This window comes from Canis aureus, chromosome 21, assembly GCF_053574225.1.
Source record: "Canis aureus isolate CA01 chromosome 21, VMU_Caureus_v.1.0, whole genome shotgun sequence".
In the NCBI taxonomy this organism is placed as follows: Eukaryota; Metazoa; Chordata; class Mammalia; order Carnivora; family Canidae; genus Canis; species Canis aureus.
The window spans coordinates 23,630,033-23,645,011 of record NC_135631.1 but is presented as its reverse complement, the minus strand read 5'-3'; the positions used below and the strand labels follow the sequence as shown (position 1 = coordinate 23,645,011).

General features: G+C 52.6%; 1 protein-coding gene and 1 long non-coding RNA gene across 9 annotated transcripts in view; one reads left to right on the top strand and one right to left on the bottom strand.

Moving 5' to 3' along the window:
• The window catches only part of PAMR1 (peptidase domain containing associated with muscle regeneration 1), a 156,735-nt gene that overhangs the window by 82,402 nt on the left and 59,354 nt on the right, over window positions 1-14,979 (top strand). The window contains exon 1 of one of the 6 annotated variants that reach the window (XM_077863602.1): window positions 1,680-2,169. The exons of the other annotated variants lie outside the window; for them this stretch is intronic. Within the exon in view, the coding sequence (XP_077719728.1) occupies window positions 2,094-2,169 (76 nt within the window). The 5' untranslated portion in view covers window positions 1,680-2,093. Of the gene's footprint in view, window positions 1-1,679; window positions 2,170-14,979 lie in introns of those variants that run through there. 6 annotated transcript variants of the gene reach the window in all.
• LOC144292780 (uncharacterized) lies at window positions 531-12,684 on the bottom strand. 3 transcript variants are annotated; one of them, XR_013360131.1, is made up of 4 exons: window positions 12,402-12,684; window positions 9,228-9,474; window positions 1,254-1,373; window positions 531-1,147 (listed from the first exon to the last, which is right to left on the bottom strand). It is a non-coding gene; the product is annotated as an uncharacterized LOC144292780 (long non-coding RNA). The 3 variants fall into 3 exon arrangements; XR_013360133.1 differs by lacking the exons at window positions 9,228-9,474; window positions 12,402-12,684 and adding an exon at window positions 2,090-2,652 and having other exon boundaries at window positions 532-1,147; XR_013360132.1 differs by lacking the exons at window positions 531-1,147; window positions 1,254-1,373 and adding an exon at window positions 2,827-5,806 and having other exon boundaries at window positions 12,402-12,680.

Sequence of the window (14,979 nt, the reverse complement as noted above, 5' to 3'; positions counted from 1 at the left end):
CCCTGCTCCTAAGTAGCCAGAGCCCCTCACATGCTACAGAATAAAATCCAAACACCCTAGCCACTTGCTTCCTCTTTTCCTGCTCTCTGCCACACCCAGACTACACATATTGTCTATGCGCTTGAATTGGCTTTTGTTCTGGTACTTCTATTTTTATCAAAACTTCAAAATGCATTTTAATGGCATACATTGCCATGGATCCTTTGGGGACAAGGAAAAATACACAATTGAATATGTGCAGGTAAATACTCCTCATTTCCCAGGGGCACTGGCCAAAGCCAGTCCTTCCTCCTAGAAAGGCCTCGCCACACCCATCCCTGGATTGAGATCCTGCCTCCCTCTCGGGCTCCAGATGAAGCCTCCCTAGTTTGGGTAAACCTCCCACTCTCCCGACTTTTGCTCTTCATCTGACAGTACAAACTGGGACCAAGCATGGCCTGAAGCCCTGGCACTTCCCTGGGTTAGATCCAGGTCTGAATCCTGCTCTGACCCTTCCGGCTGAGTAACCTTGAGCAAGTCACTTTTTTTTTAATAATAAATTTATTTTTTATTGGTGTTCAATTTGCCAACATACAGAATAACACCCAGTTTGAGCAAGTCACTTTATCTTGGAGTCTCGGTTTCTGCATTCATACGATGCGGACAATACCATCTATTGTACATGTATGTGAGGTCAAATGCCATATTCAGAGCGTCCTAAGCGGTGGTAGAGCGTGGTGGCTAGATCTATAGCCCTTGGGCTTGGGTTCAAACCTTGGCTCCACCACTTACCCACAGTGAGACCTTGGATGAACTATTGAATGCTCAAGGACTCCATTTCCCCATCCATAAAATGGAGACGATAGGTTTATCATGAGGAATAAATGAGTTGATGATACATGTAGGGGATGTAGATGCCTGGCACCAAGAAATTGATTTTAAAAAAATTAGCTCTTATCTTGCAAAGCCTTCTTGCTCCTTATTCAAGGATCCGTTTGCGGGTCGCCTGGGTGGCTCAGCAGTTTGGCACCTGCCTGTGGCCTGGGGCATGATCCTGGAGTCCCGGGATGGAGTCCCACATCGGGCTCCCTGCATGGAGCCTGCTTCTCCCTCTGCCTGTGTCTCTGCCTCTCTCTTTCTGTGTCTCTCATGGATAAATAAATAAAATCTTAAAAAAAAAAAAAAAAAGGATCCGTTTGCTATCCCTAAGCCTAGACTGCCGCTGCCACAAGGGAGGCAGTGTCTTGTGTGTGCTTCATCCCTGAGCCTCATACCTGGGCGGCAGGTGGGCAGGATCTGGTCACGCTGCTGAACGCACCCAGGGGGCCTCGCGGGAAGATGCCCTACAGGTGCGAAGGGTAAGATGTCCAAATTGTGATCACCTGGAGCAGATGCTGAGGGGGGAGGAGACCTCGGGGTTAGAGGTGGAAAGGGGAGGAGGGTCGGCGACTTTCCCCCCTTGGGCGCCCCCCGCCCCACCAGGCAGGCTCCTCAGCAGACTCCGAGGGAACCTTGGGGCAGGCCTGGGGGCGGGGCTTGCGGGCGCACCTGAACGGCCCCGCCTACCCCCATCCCGGCCCCCCACCCCCACCCCACCCCGGGGCTGCGTCCCCTCCCCTTCCAGCCCCGGGCCTCCCCGCGCGGCCACACCTCCGGGCCCCCAAGGGTTAAGGCGGCGCGAGGAGAGGTTTGGGCTGACGTCGCTCGGGCTGAAGGTGGTTCCCCTGCCGAGGATGGGAGAGCCCGGAGAGCTGGGAGCCCAGCGCCCGCTCGGCCGGGGCGCGCGGAGGTCGCTGTGAGCGCAGCCGGGCCCGGCCCGAGCCCCCGGGGTCCCGAGCCCCCCGCCAGGCCCCCCCGCACCCCCGGGGCCCCTCCCCCTCCCGGTCCCTCGGCTGCCCCCCTCCCCGGGGTCCCTCCTCCTCCCGGGTCCCCCGGCCCCCACCAGGGTCCCCGCGCACCCCCGGGGTCCCTCGCTCCCCCGGCGCCCCCGCCCTCGCCCCACCCCCCGGGGTCCCCCAGCCCCCCGGGTCCCCCAGCGCCCCCAGGTGCCTGGCCTCCCGGGTCCCCCAGGGGGTCCCTTGCCTCCCCCCCGCCGCGGTCGCGCCCCCACCGCGATGATGGAGCTGGGCTGCTGGACGCAGCTGGGGCTCGCTTTCCTGCAGCTCCTCCTCATCTCGTCCTTGCCCAGAGGTACCGTGAGTAGCATGGGGGGCCCTCCCCGGGGAGCCCCACGGGATGGGGGGGGCTTGGCCGGGGGCAGGCGCGCGGCCCTCCCCAACCGGGACACCCTCCACACCCTTTACCATCCCCGCTCGCGGGTCGGAGCTGCCTGGGGGGCGGGGGGGCGGCTGCAGTGCCCTGGGCTGGGCTTCCTCTGAGCTCTGTAAAGCCTCGGAGCACCTGGGGGGTCCGTGCACCGGCCCCCCCCACTCCCGCCGGCGAAAGGCAGAAGGGTCCCCCGGAGAGAGCGGGTCAGCAGAGAAGCCAATCCCCAGCAAGGCTTGCAGCAGGCGAGTCCCCCGGGGTGAATGTCCTTGATGCAGCGAGGCTCATCACACCCCTCAGGACGGAGCCCCAGCTTGGGAGAGTCCCCCCCCCCCGCCCCCCAGCACATAGTCCCAGACAAGGAGGGGAAGGTGGGGAAAGCCAAGGCGGAAAGTGCAAGTCGTTTGGGGGACACACAGCGTTTGTTTAGAAAGAGCTCTGGCATGTGTGTTTTTCTGCTGTCATTTTCTGAGCCGCAACCCCCAAGTCAGATGGGCTCCCCCTCTGGGGGTTTGTGAGGCCGAAATGCAACCCAGAGCTCTGGGGCGGGGGGGGGGGGCGGGGGGGGGGGTGGGGGGGTGGGGGTGTGTGTGCTCCTGACCCGGTGAGCGGGTGGCAGGCTTGGCTTGTCACTGCTTTCTGGCAGGCAAGGAAGCAGGGACTTCTTAAGAGCATCTGTCCTTAGGCGGCTCCAGTGGGGCAGGGTGTCAGGACATGGGTGAGCCCTCGTGAAGGAAGGACAGGCTGATACGTGCAGATGTGACAAAACAGGGCAGCTTTGGTAGGAGCAGGGGTGTGTGAGCACTTGCTATTTGCCTTCTGTGCTGGTTACCTGTCCCCTCACTGGCTACCTGTCCCCTCGCTGGCTACCTGCCACCTGTGTTCTACGTGAGAGGTGGGTGCTCTGTTGCTGCAGGTAGCTAGCTAGTGAGGGTCCAAGAATCGGAACAGGGTACGTAGGGTGGTGGGGGCAGACAGTCAGTAGCCTGCTGTATGGACGGGGGACTCGACCGTAGGCACATCCCTCATGATAAACAAGAAGCCAAGACACACGGGTTAAAATAAACCCCAACAAACCCATTTTGGTCAATACTTTCCATCTACCGATGGCCTACTGGCCCCAAGTGAAATCCTCCTCTCTCTCCCAAGTGATCTGCTTTTAAGCTGGAGTGTTTCATCTGAGTTTTGCCTCCATGGCATCTAGAGGGGCCCAGAGACAAGAAATAACGAAGGAAGAAGGAGCCCAGGAGGGGCCTGATAATAGGTAAACACAGATGCTCACCCAGGGGTAAGTCGAGGACTTTGCATTAGGATTCCTCCCTGTTCCATCTCTGCCTTTTGGGGCCACACCTCCTGGGCATGGTGGCCTAGCCCAACTCCAGCGGAGGCCGGTCCCTTCCCAGAGCACCCGGGCTCTGAGGACTAGCTTTTGAAGGCTATGTCCATGCCCTCCTGCTGCTGCTTTTTTTGTTGTTTGTTTGTTTTTTGTTTTTTTTTTTGTTTTTTTTTTTTTTTGTAATCTGGCAGGTGAGATGGCTTAAACTCATACAAGGTGAAAAAGAAAGCTCAGCTGCCCTGTTTTCCTTGCCCAGCATCTGGGAGAAACCATTTACTCCTGACCCGAGAATCTCTTTTACCTTTTGCTGTGGAAAAGCTTCAGGAAGGGGGCCTGGTCTCTTGGCAGCCAAGCTGCTGACTGAACCGGCGAGCAACTTCCAGCAACCTCACGTGTCTAGTGAAGCTGTTTTGGTTGTTGAAAGTTCACTTTGAGAGAGGAGACGGAGAAATAGAGTGGAGAAGGAAAATATTTCTGCAAGTAGTGAGCGAGTCCACTCCTCCCGGCTGGAATGCTGCAGCTGGCCCCGTCTAGAAAAGCCCGAAAGCAGATTTCGTCTAATGACTTTTCTAAAAAGAGTGTTTGATGAAATGTAAACATGCACTGGGATGGCACAGGAGGTTGTTGCTCATCGGCACGGGGCTCATGTTGGAGGCCCAGAGTATAAACAGGAGGCCAAGTGATAACCCAACAAAAACAGCATGTGGGGGGAGAAACCCGACTCCACTGACTTCACCGAATAGCAGTAGCTCTGCCAGCAGGATCCTGCCGAGGAGGAAAAACTCATTTAAAATATGTGACTCTGGGGAATGAAACCTTAATATGGATAATTTTGCAAGTGTTGCTTCCAACAGACATTAACTTGCAGGGAATGAACATAAAGGCAACCGGGGAAGATAATTTGAAGCCCAGATATTCAGTGGGCAGGAGCAGCCGGCTGAGAACGGGGATGTGGAAAGAAAGCAAAGGGGAAGGAGTGGAGTGGCAAGAACAATTAGATGTTGGTTTATAATGGGATGTGTTAGCAAATTCCAAGGAGAGAGCTATGAAAATTAGGCCATCTTGGCTAGGGTGGATTTTTGTGGCGACCGTGAAGACAGCATTCCCCTAATCTATACTCTGAGAGCTCTGGCTTCTCGACCAGGAAAATAATTTGATGGTGGGTTCATGGATTTTTGGAGCTGAGAATGCCTCTGGAGATCATTTAGTCTGAGTTCCTTAATTTTAGAGGACATGGAGATGAAACCTCTCCGAACATTTATGATGTGCCCAGTCTGTGAGCCAAATGCTGTATGTGCATGAATTCTCAGACACCCCCCCGCCCCCAATAAGGTAGGGGCTATCATGATCCTCATTTTCCAAACGGGGTTTAGGGAGGTCTTCTGACCTGTTCAAGGATACACAGGCATGGTTTCTCAAAAGATTAAATATTTGACTTAGCAATTCCCCTTCTGGGTACATACACAGAAGGAGTGAAAGCGGGAACTTGACAGATACTTTGTACACCAGCGTCCGTTGCTGCATTATTTCCAATAGCCAATGAGTGGAAACAACCCAAAGTGTCTGTCAATGGATAAACAAAATGTGGTATATACATATACCAGAATATTCATCTGCCTTAAAAAGGAATAAAGTTCAGGCCACAACAGGGATGGACTTGGAAGACACTATGCTAAGGGGAAGAAGCCAGACACAAAGGACAAATGAATACTGTATGATTTTACTTATATAAGGCACTGAGAGCAGTCAGATTCATCCAGAAATAGAACAGTGGCCAGCGGGGGCTGGGGGAGGAAGGATGGGGGAGTGTTTAGTGGGTGTAGAGTTTCCCTTTGAGATGAGGACAAAGTTCTGGAGATGAAGAGTGGTATTGGTTGCACGAGCTATAGACTGGAACACTTAAAAGTGCCAAATTCTCTATTCTATTTTGCTGTAATAATGATTAAAAAAATATACAGGCAGATGAGCCAGGGGTGAGCCCAGACTGTCTAGTTCCTGAGCTCAGGCTCATCTGGTACCTGGCTGACTTAAACTCACGCATCTAACGGATGGATCGATCGTGCTGGTGCGCGCCTCCGCTCGCTTGGCGCAGCTTCAGGACACGCGTGGTGGGGGAGAGCCTTGCTAGCCCCAGTTTCGGCGGCACCGTTGCTCGGTCTTGGGTGGCTGTGGCAAAGAGGGAGAGGCTGTAGAGCTGAAGGTCTGGCAGTCTTTGGGCCAAAATGCCTGCAAAAGTATTTAGTAGGACACTGTGCTTAAAATGTTTTGAACCTGGATGCTTTGAGGTAGGCGGGTCCTCTCTATGGCCAGACACCCTACTTACTTACTTTCTTTCTTTCAGATTTATTTATTTATTTATTTATTCATGAGAGACAAAGGGAAAGAGAGAGAGAGAGGCAGAGACACAGGCAGAGGGAGAAGCAGGCTCCCCGTGGGGGAGCCCGACGTGGGACTCGATCCCAGGACCCCGGGATCACGACCTGAGCCGAAGGCAGATGCTCAACCACTGAGCCACCCAAGTGCCCCGACACCCTACTTTTTCACCCCACACATATGTTACCAGCTACTCCCTACTGGCATTTGAGATTTTGACTGCCATTCTTGAGAGAGGTGGAGTAGAAAGGGAGAGTAAAAGCTAGAATGTTGAGGGGCTGGGGGGGAGGGCTGGGTGCTAAATGGGCGAGAGGATTGAGTTGCTCGACAGGACTTTTAAAAGAAGGAACAGAAATGTATTTTAACTTGTGGGTAATGTAGAATCTCTGAGCACCCACCCTTCGGTAAAATGTTTTATTCCCATAAGCATCAGTGAGATGAGCTTTTGGTGGAAGCAGAGAATGAGGTTGGGGGTTGTGTCTGAATCAATAAGCGGGTGACAAAGCACGTTTGGGCACAGGAGCCCAGAGCAGAGGTGACCTAGAGCATGTGAGTCTCTCAGAAATATCCCGAAGTCTTAGGGATGGCTTTGGAATACCGCTGGCTCGGACTGAAGGTTTGATTTGAACTCTCCTCCATCTGGGTTACACTGGCTAGACAGAGATGGCCGAGAGGATGGTGTCTGCGGGGTCTAATGACCGGCCTAAGTCAGAGATTATTTCCGCCTGCCTCACTAGGGACGGCCAATCCCCATGCAAGAGAAACTTCTCTACCTGCCTCTCCTGAGATCAACTCTAGAAGTTGCCATTGATTTGAGGCATATGCACATTGGGGGAGGTGCCATTTCAGTGATAAATGAGCCAAGTTTGTGCCCTGCTTCCCCCACACGTGGGAGGACCTGTCCCCCTCGCGCTGGGCTATGTGAAGGTCACAAGAGCCCGGCTCCCCACCCCCCCCTTCTCTTTTTCTTTATTTTCAAAGGGAGGGAAATGCAGTGTTTACATTTCCCAGCTCCTGGATTCCGGGGTAGAGGACCCAGAGAGGCCAGCTGGAGCTTTGAAAGCTACCAGAGCAGTGGCTGAAGGTCTATCAGATTCCGAGCCTGGTCTGTGTTGAAGGAATTCTGTTTGTCAGCCATCGTGAGGTCTGGGCTGCGGCATTAGGTTGATGGTGGACAGAAAGAAGTGAACGCGGAGGAAGAAGTGAACCTCACACCTGTAAACCAAACCGCTCCAGGAAGGCCGCAAATTGGAGTTGACCGGAGATACTCTACTCTCTTAATCAAAGGGGCTTCCACCGGTCTCCACTCAGCTCCACAAATCTCATTTTTCTTGGGTGCAATTGCATGTGAGACAGAAATGGTGTCCGCAGAGTGGGTAGGGGCTGCACCTCGAATGCTTCACCCTTGATGATGGAAGCACCCAACAGCCTCCCATCCTAGCATAGATAAGGGGCCACCCTGTAAGTTTGGCCACTCAAATGATTTGTGGAGTTTGTGGTAAATACCGAGTACTGTCCTATATGATATAGATTCGATTAATCACACGTGGAGGAACGTAGGCCGAGAGTGCTTGCCCAGGTCATGTGGCTGGACATCCATGTCCTGACCCCAGTCCGTGGCACGCATCCTGCAGCAGTAAGCGGCAGGCCCAGCCAGAGTAGATCCACCCGCTGTGTTTGGGCGGACGCCGGCAGAGGACAGAGGAGAAGAGGGAGAGAGACCTTATCAACCCCAGTGGGACGATGTGGGACCCAGAAGAAGCCATCCCCTGAGGGAAACTGAGGTGCTGAGCAGCCCAAAACGCTAACCAGTTCCTGGGATGGCTGTCCCCAGGATCATGTATCTTACTCTGATTTTCAACATAGGAAGTGGGAATGTCTTTGTCTCATGGTCAACTTCTGTAAGTAGACTCACGTGTCTGCAAACGGACAGAATTAAGGATGAGCCACGTTTCATGTCCAGCCCTGACACGTTGTAGCTTAGCTCGTTTATGGATTTATTCTGTCAAGATCATCAATGTGTAAATTCTCAGGCTGTGGAATGGGAGAAGCAGGCCTGGAATGAATAAAGGAAAGCGTTTTTTCTCTTCTTTTTTTGGCATAACACAGTTGATGGATATAGCAGGGGACAGAGACACGATCCCCTTCCAGTAAAATTCAGATGAGTTTTAACCGATTTATTTCAACCTTGAATGAGGATCTACTGTCTACCTGACACTAATGTCAAACAGGTAAGAGAAGTGCCCGCATGGACCGGGCAGCAAATGAGGACCCCTATTTCTGCCGCTCTTCTGCCTCTGGAGTTGGGGAGACGCCTTTATTACTGCAGGGCGGGCGTCTTTGTCCCCACTGTCTCTGAGGTCCTGGCCATGTTCAGAGGACTGAGTGAGTGGTTTGGCAGCAAGACGCCCTGTGAGTAGAAGTCTGGTTCGTTGGTTTGGTGATTGGAAAACCGGGGCTGCCGCCAGAACAGAGTGAGGAACACATTCAGGCAATGTTAGCTCATGGGGAGACACAGCCATTGTCCTCATGAGCTGAATTCATGATTGGTTAAAAAAAAAAAATTCCAGCCAGTTTAATGGAAAACCACTAAATGGAGGGGATGTTGGCCCAGTTTGCTTCAAATCAAATGAATCATTTGAAGACTCTGAGGAACTAAAGTGTCTGGGTTTTTCAGAGTCCCGTCTCCACTTACTTCATAGGATTCCTTTGGAGGTGATCCATGAATCCCCCATATGCTGGGATCCTACCCCTGGATCAACAGTGAAGGCAGAGAATACCTGAGATGTCCTGGGACAAGTTGCCTGAGCTTAGCTTCCAGCCGGTCACATCTATTCCCATATTTTCCCTCAGGCCCTTGGCTCACCTGGATGTGAGCAGAAGGGAGGGCTAGGCTGCTAGTAAGGAATCTTTGTTGTAGGACTTCTTGGTCTGGCTTTCTGCCTCCCAGTGGGTGGTTGACTGACTGCTTCTGCACGGTGCTCAGACTCCCTTCTGTGCAAGCCTGGCTCCCCTGGCCAACCCACTGGTGGAACAGAACAAGCGAGCAATCCAGGGTTTCGTGGAAACAAGATACAAACTGCAATAAACAATAATATTCACCAGTCATGGCCCCAGTGGATCCCTCATACCGCCAAATGGAGACTGCACTGGGTCCCAGCAGGGGACGTCTCTAACATCACTCTTTGTTGGAACTAACCTTTTCCTGGGAATCACACATGCTTCACGTGGCCACACTGAGGTATTAATTCAGCCAACTTGATCATGCACCTACCAGGTACCAGATGTGGTCCTTGGTGTTTGGGGATGCTGTAATGAAGAACACAGAGCCCCTTTCCTGAAGGCTCTTGCGACGGTTGAAAGAGCTGATGGTCCAGTCTGGCATTTTCCAAAGTGGGTTTCGTGGAATTCTAAGAAGATCTTGAGCAAAATAAACAGACGAAACCCAGGGGGTTCGGATGAATAGTCTGGGTGGTGTGGTGATTGGCTCTGCACAAAGCATTTATAGACCTTGCAAAGCCCTGTAATAAAGAAAGCTGTGATTAGCATTTTATAAGGTTAAGCACAGAACCTCTTTTCACATAATACCTTATATACAATCCAGTGGAACTGCTCCCTGGAATACGGTTTGGAAAACTCCGCTCTCCTGCCCATAATGAATGCAACATTGAAGAATACCTCCCCATGATGTGGGGTAGGGGAAGGAGAGAATTCGAAGGTCTGTAAAAAAACATGGGCTTCTCTTCAGACTTCCCGCTATGGGCCTGGCAGGAAGTCTGATGTCCTAGCAGCCGCCCGCCGCTCTCCGAGAGGGCTGAAGAGGCCTGGGGATGGCCCCGTTCATGTTGAGAAACGTCCTCGCCAGTACTGACCTGCATGGTTCATTGAGAAAGCTCATTTCTTGTATTCAGGTGGCCGACAGTAATGCAGTCAGTCTGGGATCATTGGACAAGCTGAATCGGATTAACGTGAGCCCATGGTGATGCGCAGTACCCCAGAGCGTGGGGGCTGTGGCTTGACTTCCCGGCTGCATGGTATCCTTGGTGACAGTCACACTCTCCCCCCTTCACAAACGAAGAGGCTCTCTGAGCATCCTTCTAGTTCCCTGGGGGGCACTGAGTCCCAGGACTGTTCATCACCAACTATACCGTCTCTTCTTTGCTCCACCTCTTGTCACCCAAACACCCAGGGGCTCGTCTCCAATGTCCAGTTACTTACCCTGGTGTTCACCTGCTCAGGTGTAGCCCAGTCGTCAGGACCCTGATACGCACGCCCTGAAATGGTCTGGGCTCTCTACGCTGGGGCTTATCCCATAGAGACAGCACGTGAGTTTGAGCTGCTCATCAACCCATTGTTTGCTGTTTCTGGAAACTTCTTTGTTCTTGCCTTTGCCAAATGTTGTTGCCGTCACACCGTGCAGCTTCTCCCTTGGCCCTAGCACTGCCTGCCTCCTCTCTCTGCCCTGCCTTGTTTCAGATTGGGTAGCTACAGTGGCGATGGGTGAGGGATAGAACCAGGTATCCCTTTAAGGGATCTCCTGCCTACGGAGGCCCGGGTCCCCGTGATCTCAGTGAAGATTCAGCCCTCACATGCCATAATTGTGGAATTCCTCCTTGGTATAGATGGTACGGGTGTGGCCAAGTTGAAATACACATGTACGCAGAAGAGCAAAGGAGAGATGTGAACGTGTGTGTGTGTGTGACTATGTATATATGTGGGGGGTAGAGTATTGTGGCTTAAAGCAAGGGCCAGGGTTGGAATCGAGGCTCTGTCGCGTACGGCTACTCTTCTTGGGCAAGTTCCTTACTTCTTTCATGTGGCCTTGGCACCTTCCAGCCTGTAGACTGAGGATAATAGCATCTTAGGGGTTTATTGCAGGCGTTAAATGAGCATCTACTTAAAGTGCTTAGTGAAGCATCTTGCAAAAAAAAAAGGGGGGTGCTCAGTTGTGTCTTTCTCTGCCTTCTCCTGTTTCTTCCCACTAGCACAGGTTTTGCAGGGAATCGAGAGGAGATCCTGCTATAATGTCTGTAATTGGGTGGGAGTTACGAGGTCCTCCTTGCCTCAGACAACAGTCCTCTCTCCTATTCATTGGCGGCTGTGTCAGAAAGAACTTCCTAAAGACTCATCAGAAGTTTCTCTCTTTGAGACTTGCTTCCTTCCCTTGTTTTTTTCATGCATCCACCTTATAACCTTAGGGGAAATGCCTTCTCTGGCGGGTGCCTAATTTTGCCCTGTTTCTTTTATTTTTTAAAAAAGATTCTGTTTGTTTATTCATGAGAGACACACAGAGGCAAAGACACAGGCAGAGGAAGAAGCAGGCTCCCTGCAGGGGAGCCTGATGTGGGACTCGATCCCCAGATCCCTGGATCATGAACTGAGCCAACCTTCTCCATGTGGTGCCTTGGTTTTGCCCTGTTTCACCCAGGGTGAGCCATTGTTTCTTGCAGGGGCTGAGGGTTGCCAGGTGTTTCAGAGCCGGTGATTCTGGGTCAGGGGCCTTGCATCCCAAACCGGAGATGTTGCTCCTGACCCCCTGTTGTGATTCAAGGGTGGAGCCAGGCAGGGATCCTCAGGCAAAATGAAGTTCCCTTCATCTGGTTCTAGCCTGCAGAGCCCAGGGAGGTAACAAGGGCTAGCCTGCCTCAAGCTGCTGCCAGCTTAGGGCTTAGCGAACCGGACATACCATCATAAACACATCACCCTCACTCAACATCCGTCCACACTCGCTCGGCCTGTGTGGTTGGCCAGCTGGCTGTGGCAGAAGGAAAATCTGCCTTCTGCTTGGCATCAGTGGCTGTGGATATGAAGTCAGTAACACCAACTCTGGAAGCTATTGGCAGGGAGGTGGATGGGCCGACCAAGACTCCTGTGTAGCCTTGACGTGCTCTGATTCAGAAGGAAGGGTTGGGAAATGTGGAAGCCTGGGGGGCGGGTGGGACACTTTGTAGAATTCTTGGGATCCAGGGAAATCCAGGTTGGATTTTTTAGGGGACAGCCTAAGTTTTTGACTTGGCCATTCTAGTGCTTTGGCTGATGTAATATTCGCTGACTTCTATTGCCAAGTACTTTTAGATGCGTTATTAAATTTTTTTCATAGTAGCCAATTCCACTAAAAAAAATAAGAGCCAGTCAGCTCATATTCCAACAATTGAAATAACTCAGAAGCAGCTGTCCTTCCAGGATTTCTAGCAGCACAGTTGTTGAGGATAATGGCAACTGGGGGCTCTTCCAAATGCCGGAGTTGAGGTTTTGTTCCCTTTGACTAGGGATGTAGAATTTCTATTTCTAGAAGAGAAGCAGCGGGAGGGGAGCTATGTCCTACTTAAATAGGTGTCTGATGAAGGGGGTATTAGAGATCTAGAAGCAATGCCATGATTTAAACATGAGCCTACTGCTTAAAAATGCCATGTATGTGTGGGCCTCAGGAGAAGACGTCATTACTCACCTGCCTCACTCCTTTAGCCATCTGTGTCTTAGCCAAAGATGTGATGGCTTTTATCCTGCAGAGAAGAATGGTAATGTCTTGATAAGTCTGCAATTTTTCTTTCTTCCTTTCTTTTTTAAGATTTTATTTATTTGTTCATGAGAGACACAGAGAGAGAGGCAGAGACACAGGCAGAGGGAGAAGCAGGCTTCACACAGGGAGCCCGATGTGGGACTCGAACCCAGGACCCCTGGATCATGCCCTGAGCCATGACAGACACTCAACCACTGAGCCACCCAGGCGGCCCTGCAATTGTCTTTCACAGCCCTTCCTGCCCATTGTGACCTCAGTCAACAGCCCCATCAACCTCCGTCTATCCACCTGAGGCTTTGGGCTAAGGTGTCTTGTTTACGACTGCCCAGCAGCACACAAGAGGGACTGATTCAGGATTAAAATGTGGGTGGTCTGATCCCCAAATGTGTCCATTTCATCAATGCTGCATTCTTACGCCGCACAGCCAGAGGTTGTGAACTCTCTAGAATCAAGGTAGTGTTGGGGAGGAATGAGCCTCTAGCCCTAGACAGAGCTGGGTTCTGCTCTTTCTTCTTTCACCTGAAAACTGTGCCACCTGGAGCAGTGCCTTTACCCTGTCTGTCCCTCAGTTTCCTCATCTGTTAAATGAAGAAAAGCATACTTATGTTGAAGGCTGGCTGTGAGGATTCAGTGAGGGGGTACGGGCCCAAGGGCTTGGAAGCCTTCCCTGGGGGAGCCGGGACCCAGGGTGACCAGGAGCATGAACGGAGAGCCACAGTGCAGAGCAGCGTGCTTCATAAAGCACGAGTAGGGACATCAAGTCACAGACTGACTTTTGCCTCCCTGCCCCTCTCCAATGTACTCGTGCCTAAAAACCAGATTTCTATGGGCTCCATTAAAAGTTTTGTCATTCCTGGTATCCAAAGGGGGTGACAAAATGACTCCACCGCTGTCATTATCTCATTAACTAGGGGAGCTGTGAGAAGGGGCAGCCTGACCGACATCACTGGGAGGGGGGGATCCAGCCAGGCTGGCCCAGAGGGTCTCTGGCCGACAGGGTGGTTCTCAAAGGCTCAGGAGGAGACACAGGGTCCCCAGGGGCCCCGTGAGCATTCCCTGCCCCCTGCCTCATGGTCCTGCCTGCCTGGGACTTGCCTGTCATCAGTCCTGATCCTGTGAGCAGGTGTCTGACCCTGGGCAGAGGGGAAAGCTGTGGGCTGCCTCGCCTCTGTCAGCGTGGGGCAGTGTGGGGAGAGCAGGGCTCTCCAGGGGGGGCGGGCTGCGCCGGCCGAGGGGCCCAGGCTGTTGGGTGGGATCCGCTGAAGCATCCTTCCTTTTCTTCTTTCTCCCCCTCCGTCTGGTCTCAGAAGGTTCGTAGAAATGTTTATTACATGTGGCTGCGGTGACAGGGAGGACGTGGGAGGTGCTGTTGGGAAGGAGGGCTCTAACCTCCCGGAGGAGCCAGCTCGCGATAATAGGGCCTTTCTGGGCCACCTTCTGGGGTGGTCTCGCCTGGGCCTTTAATCTGACAACTGATGTTTCAATCATGGACTTGTTTTCACGAAGGATCCTCTGAGGTTTTGCGGAGGGACCTTACCGGCCACCACGTGGACAGGTTTCCTTAAAATCTGGTGCTGAGCACCTGGCACTTGGAGATTATGCTTTGGGGGCACAGTTGCCGCCCCCCTTGCCCGCCTGCCGATTCTATGGGGGTAGGCACCTGCCGTGCTGGGTATTACCTGTTCTCCACCTCATCAGCAGGAGAGAGAGAGCGAGGGAGCGAGCGAGCAGTGCTGGATGGCCTCCAGCAGACGGTCAGGTGCTGAGGGGCCTGCAAAACGAAGGCTGGCCCCGGGGACGTCAGCCGGCTTTCACTCCCTCGTTTATTCCCTCAGCACCTGTACGAGAGCCTGACCTGTGCCAGCCGGCTGGCATCGGCCACGTTGCCTCGGTATTCCCGTTGTTAAAGTGAGACCAGGCGGTGAAGGGCCTTCCGTTTTCCAAAGTGAGTTCTGGAAGAACCAAAGCTGGGCCAGTATCACGGGACTGTCCACTCTGGGCAGGAGACACGGGGGTGGCGGACGCCCCCGAGCACGGCAGCTGCGAGGAGCCCTTGGGCAACGCTTGGGAAACCAGAGAACTTTGCAGGGCTCTTGCTTCCATTTGCCCTGATTAAGAAAGGGGAGCGGGGCCACCTGCACGCGTGGGATAATTATGCGGCAATTTAAAGCCGCTTCTGGAGACTACTCCGTGTCAAGAGAAGACGCCCATGATCTAAGGGAGGGAAGCAGTTTCTAGCACAGGACATTATATGTTACCCGTTTGGGGAAGACCATGTGTACACACGTGTCGGTATCTGTGCGTGGACGTGGATGTCCATTGAAACATTGAGGCAACTTGGAGGACGGACAGCAAAATATTAGCGTTATTCCTGAATATTGTTTATGCCTCCTTTCATGATTTTATCTTTGAAGCTTTCATAAGAAATCTTTTTTTAATATTTTATTTAAATTCAATTTGCCGACATGTCGTCTAACACCCAGCGCTCATCCCATCAAATGCCCTC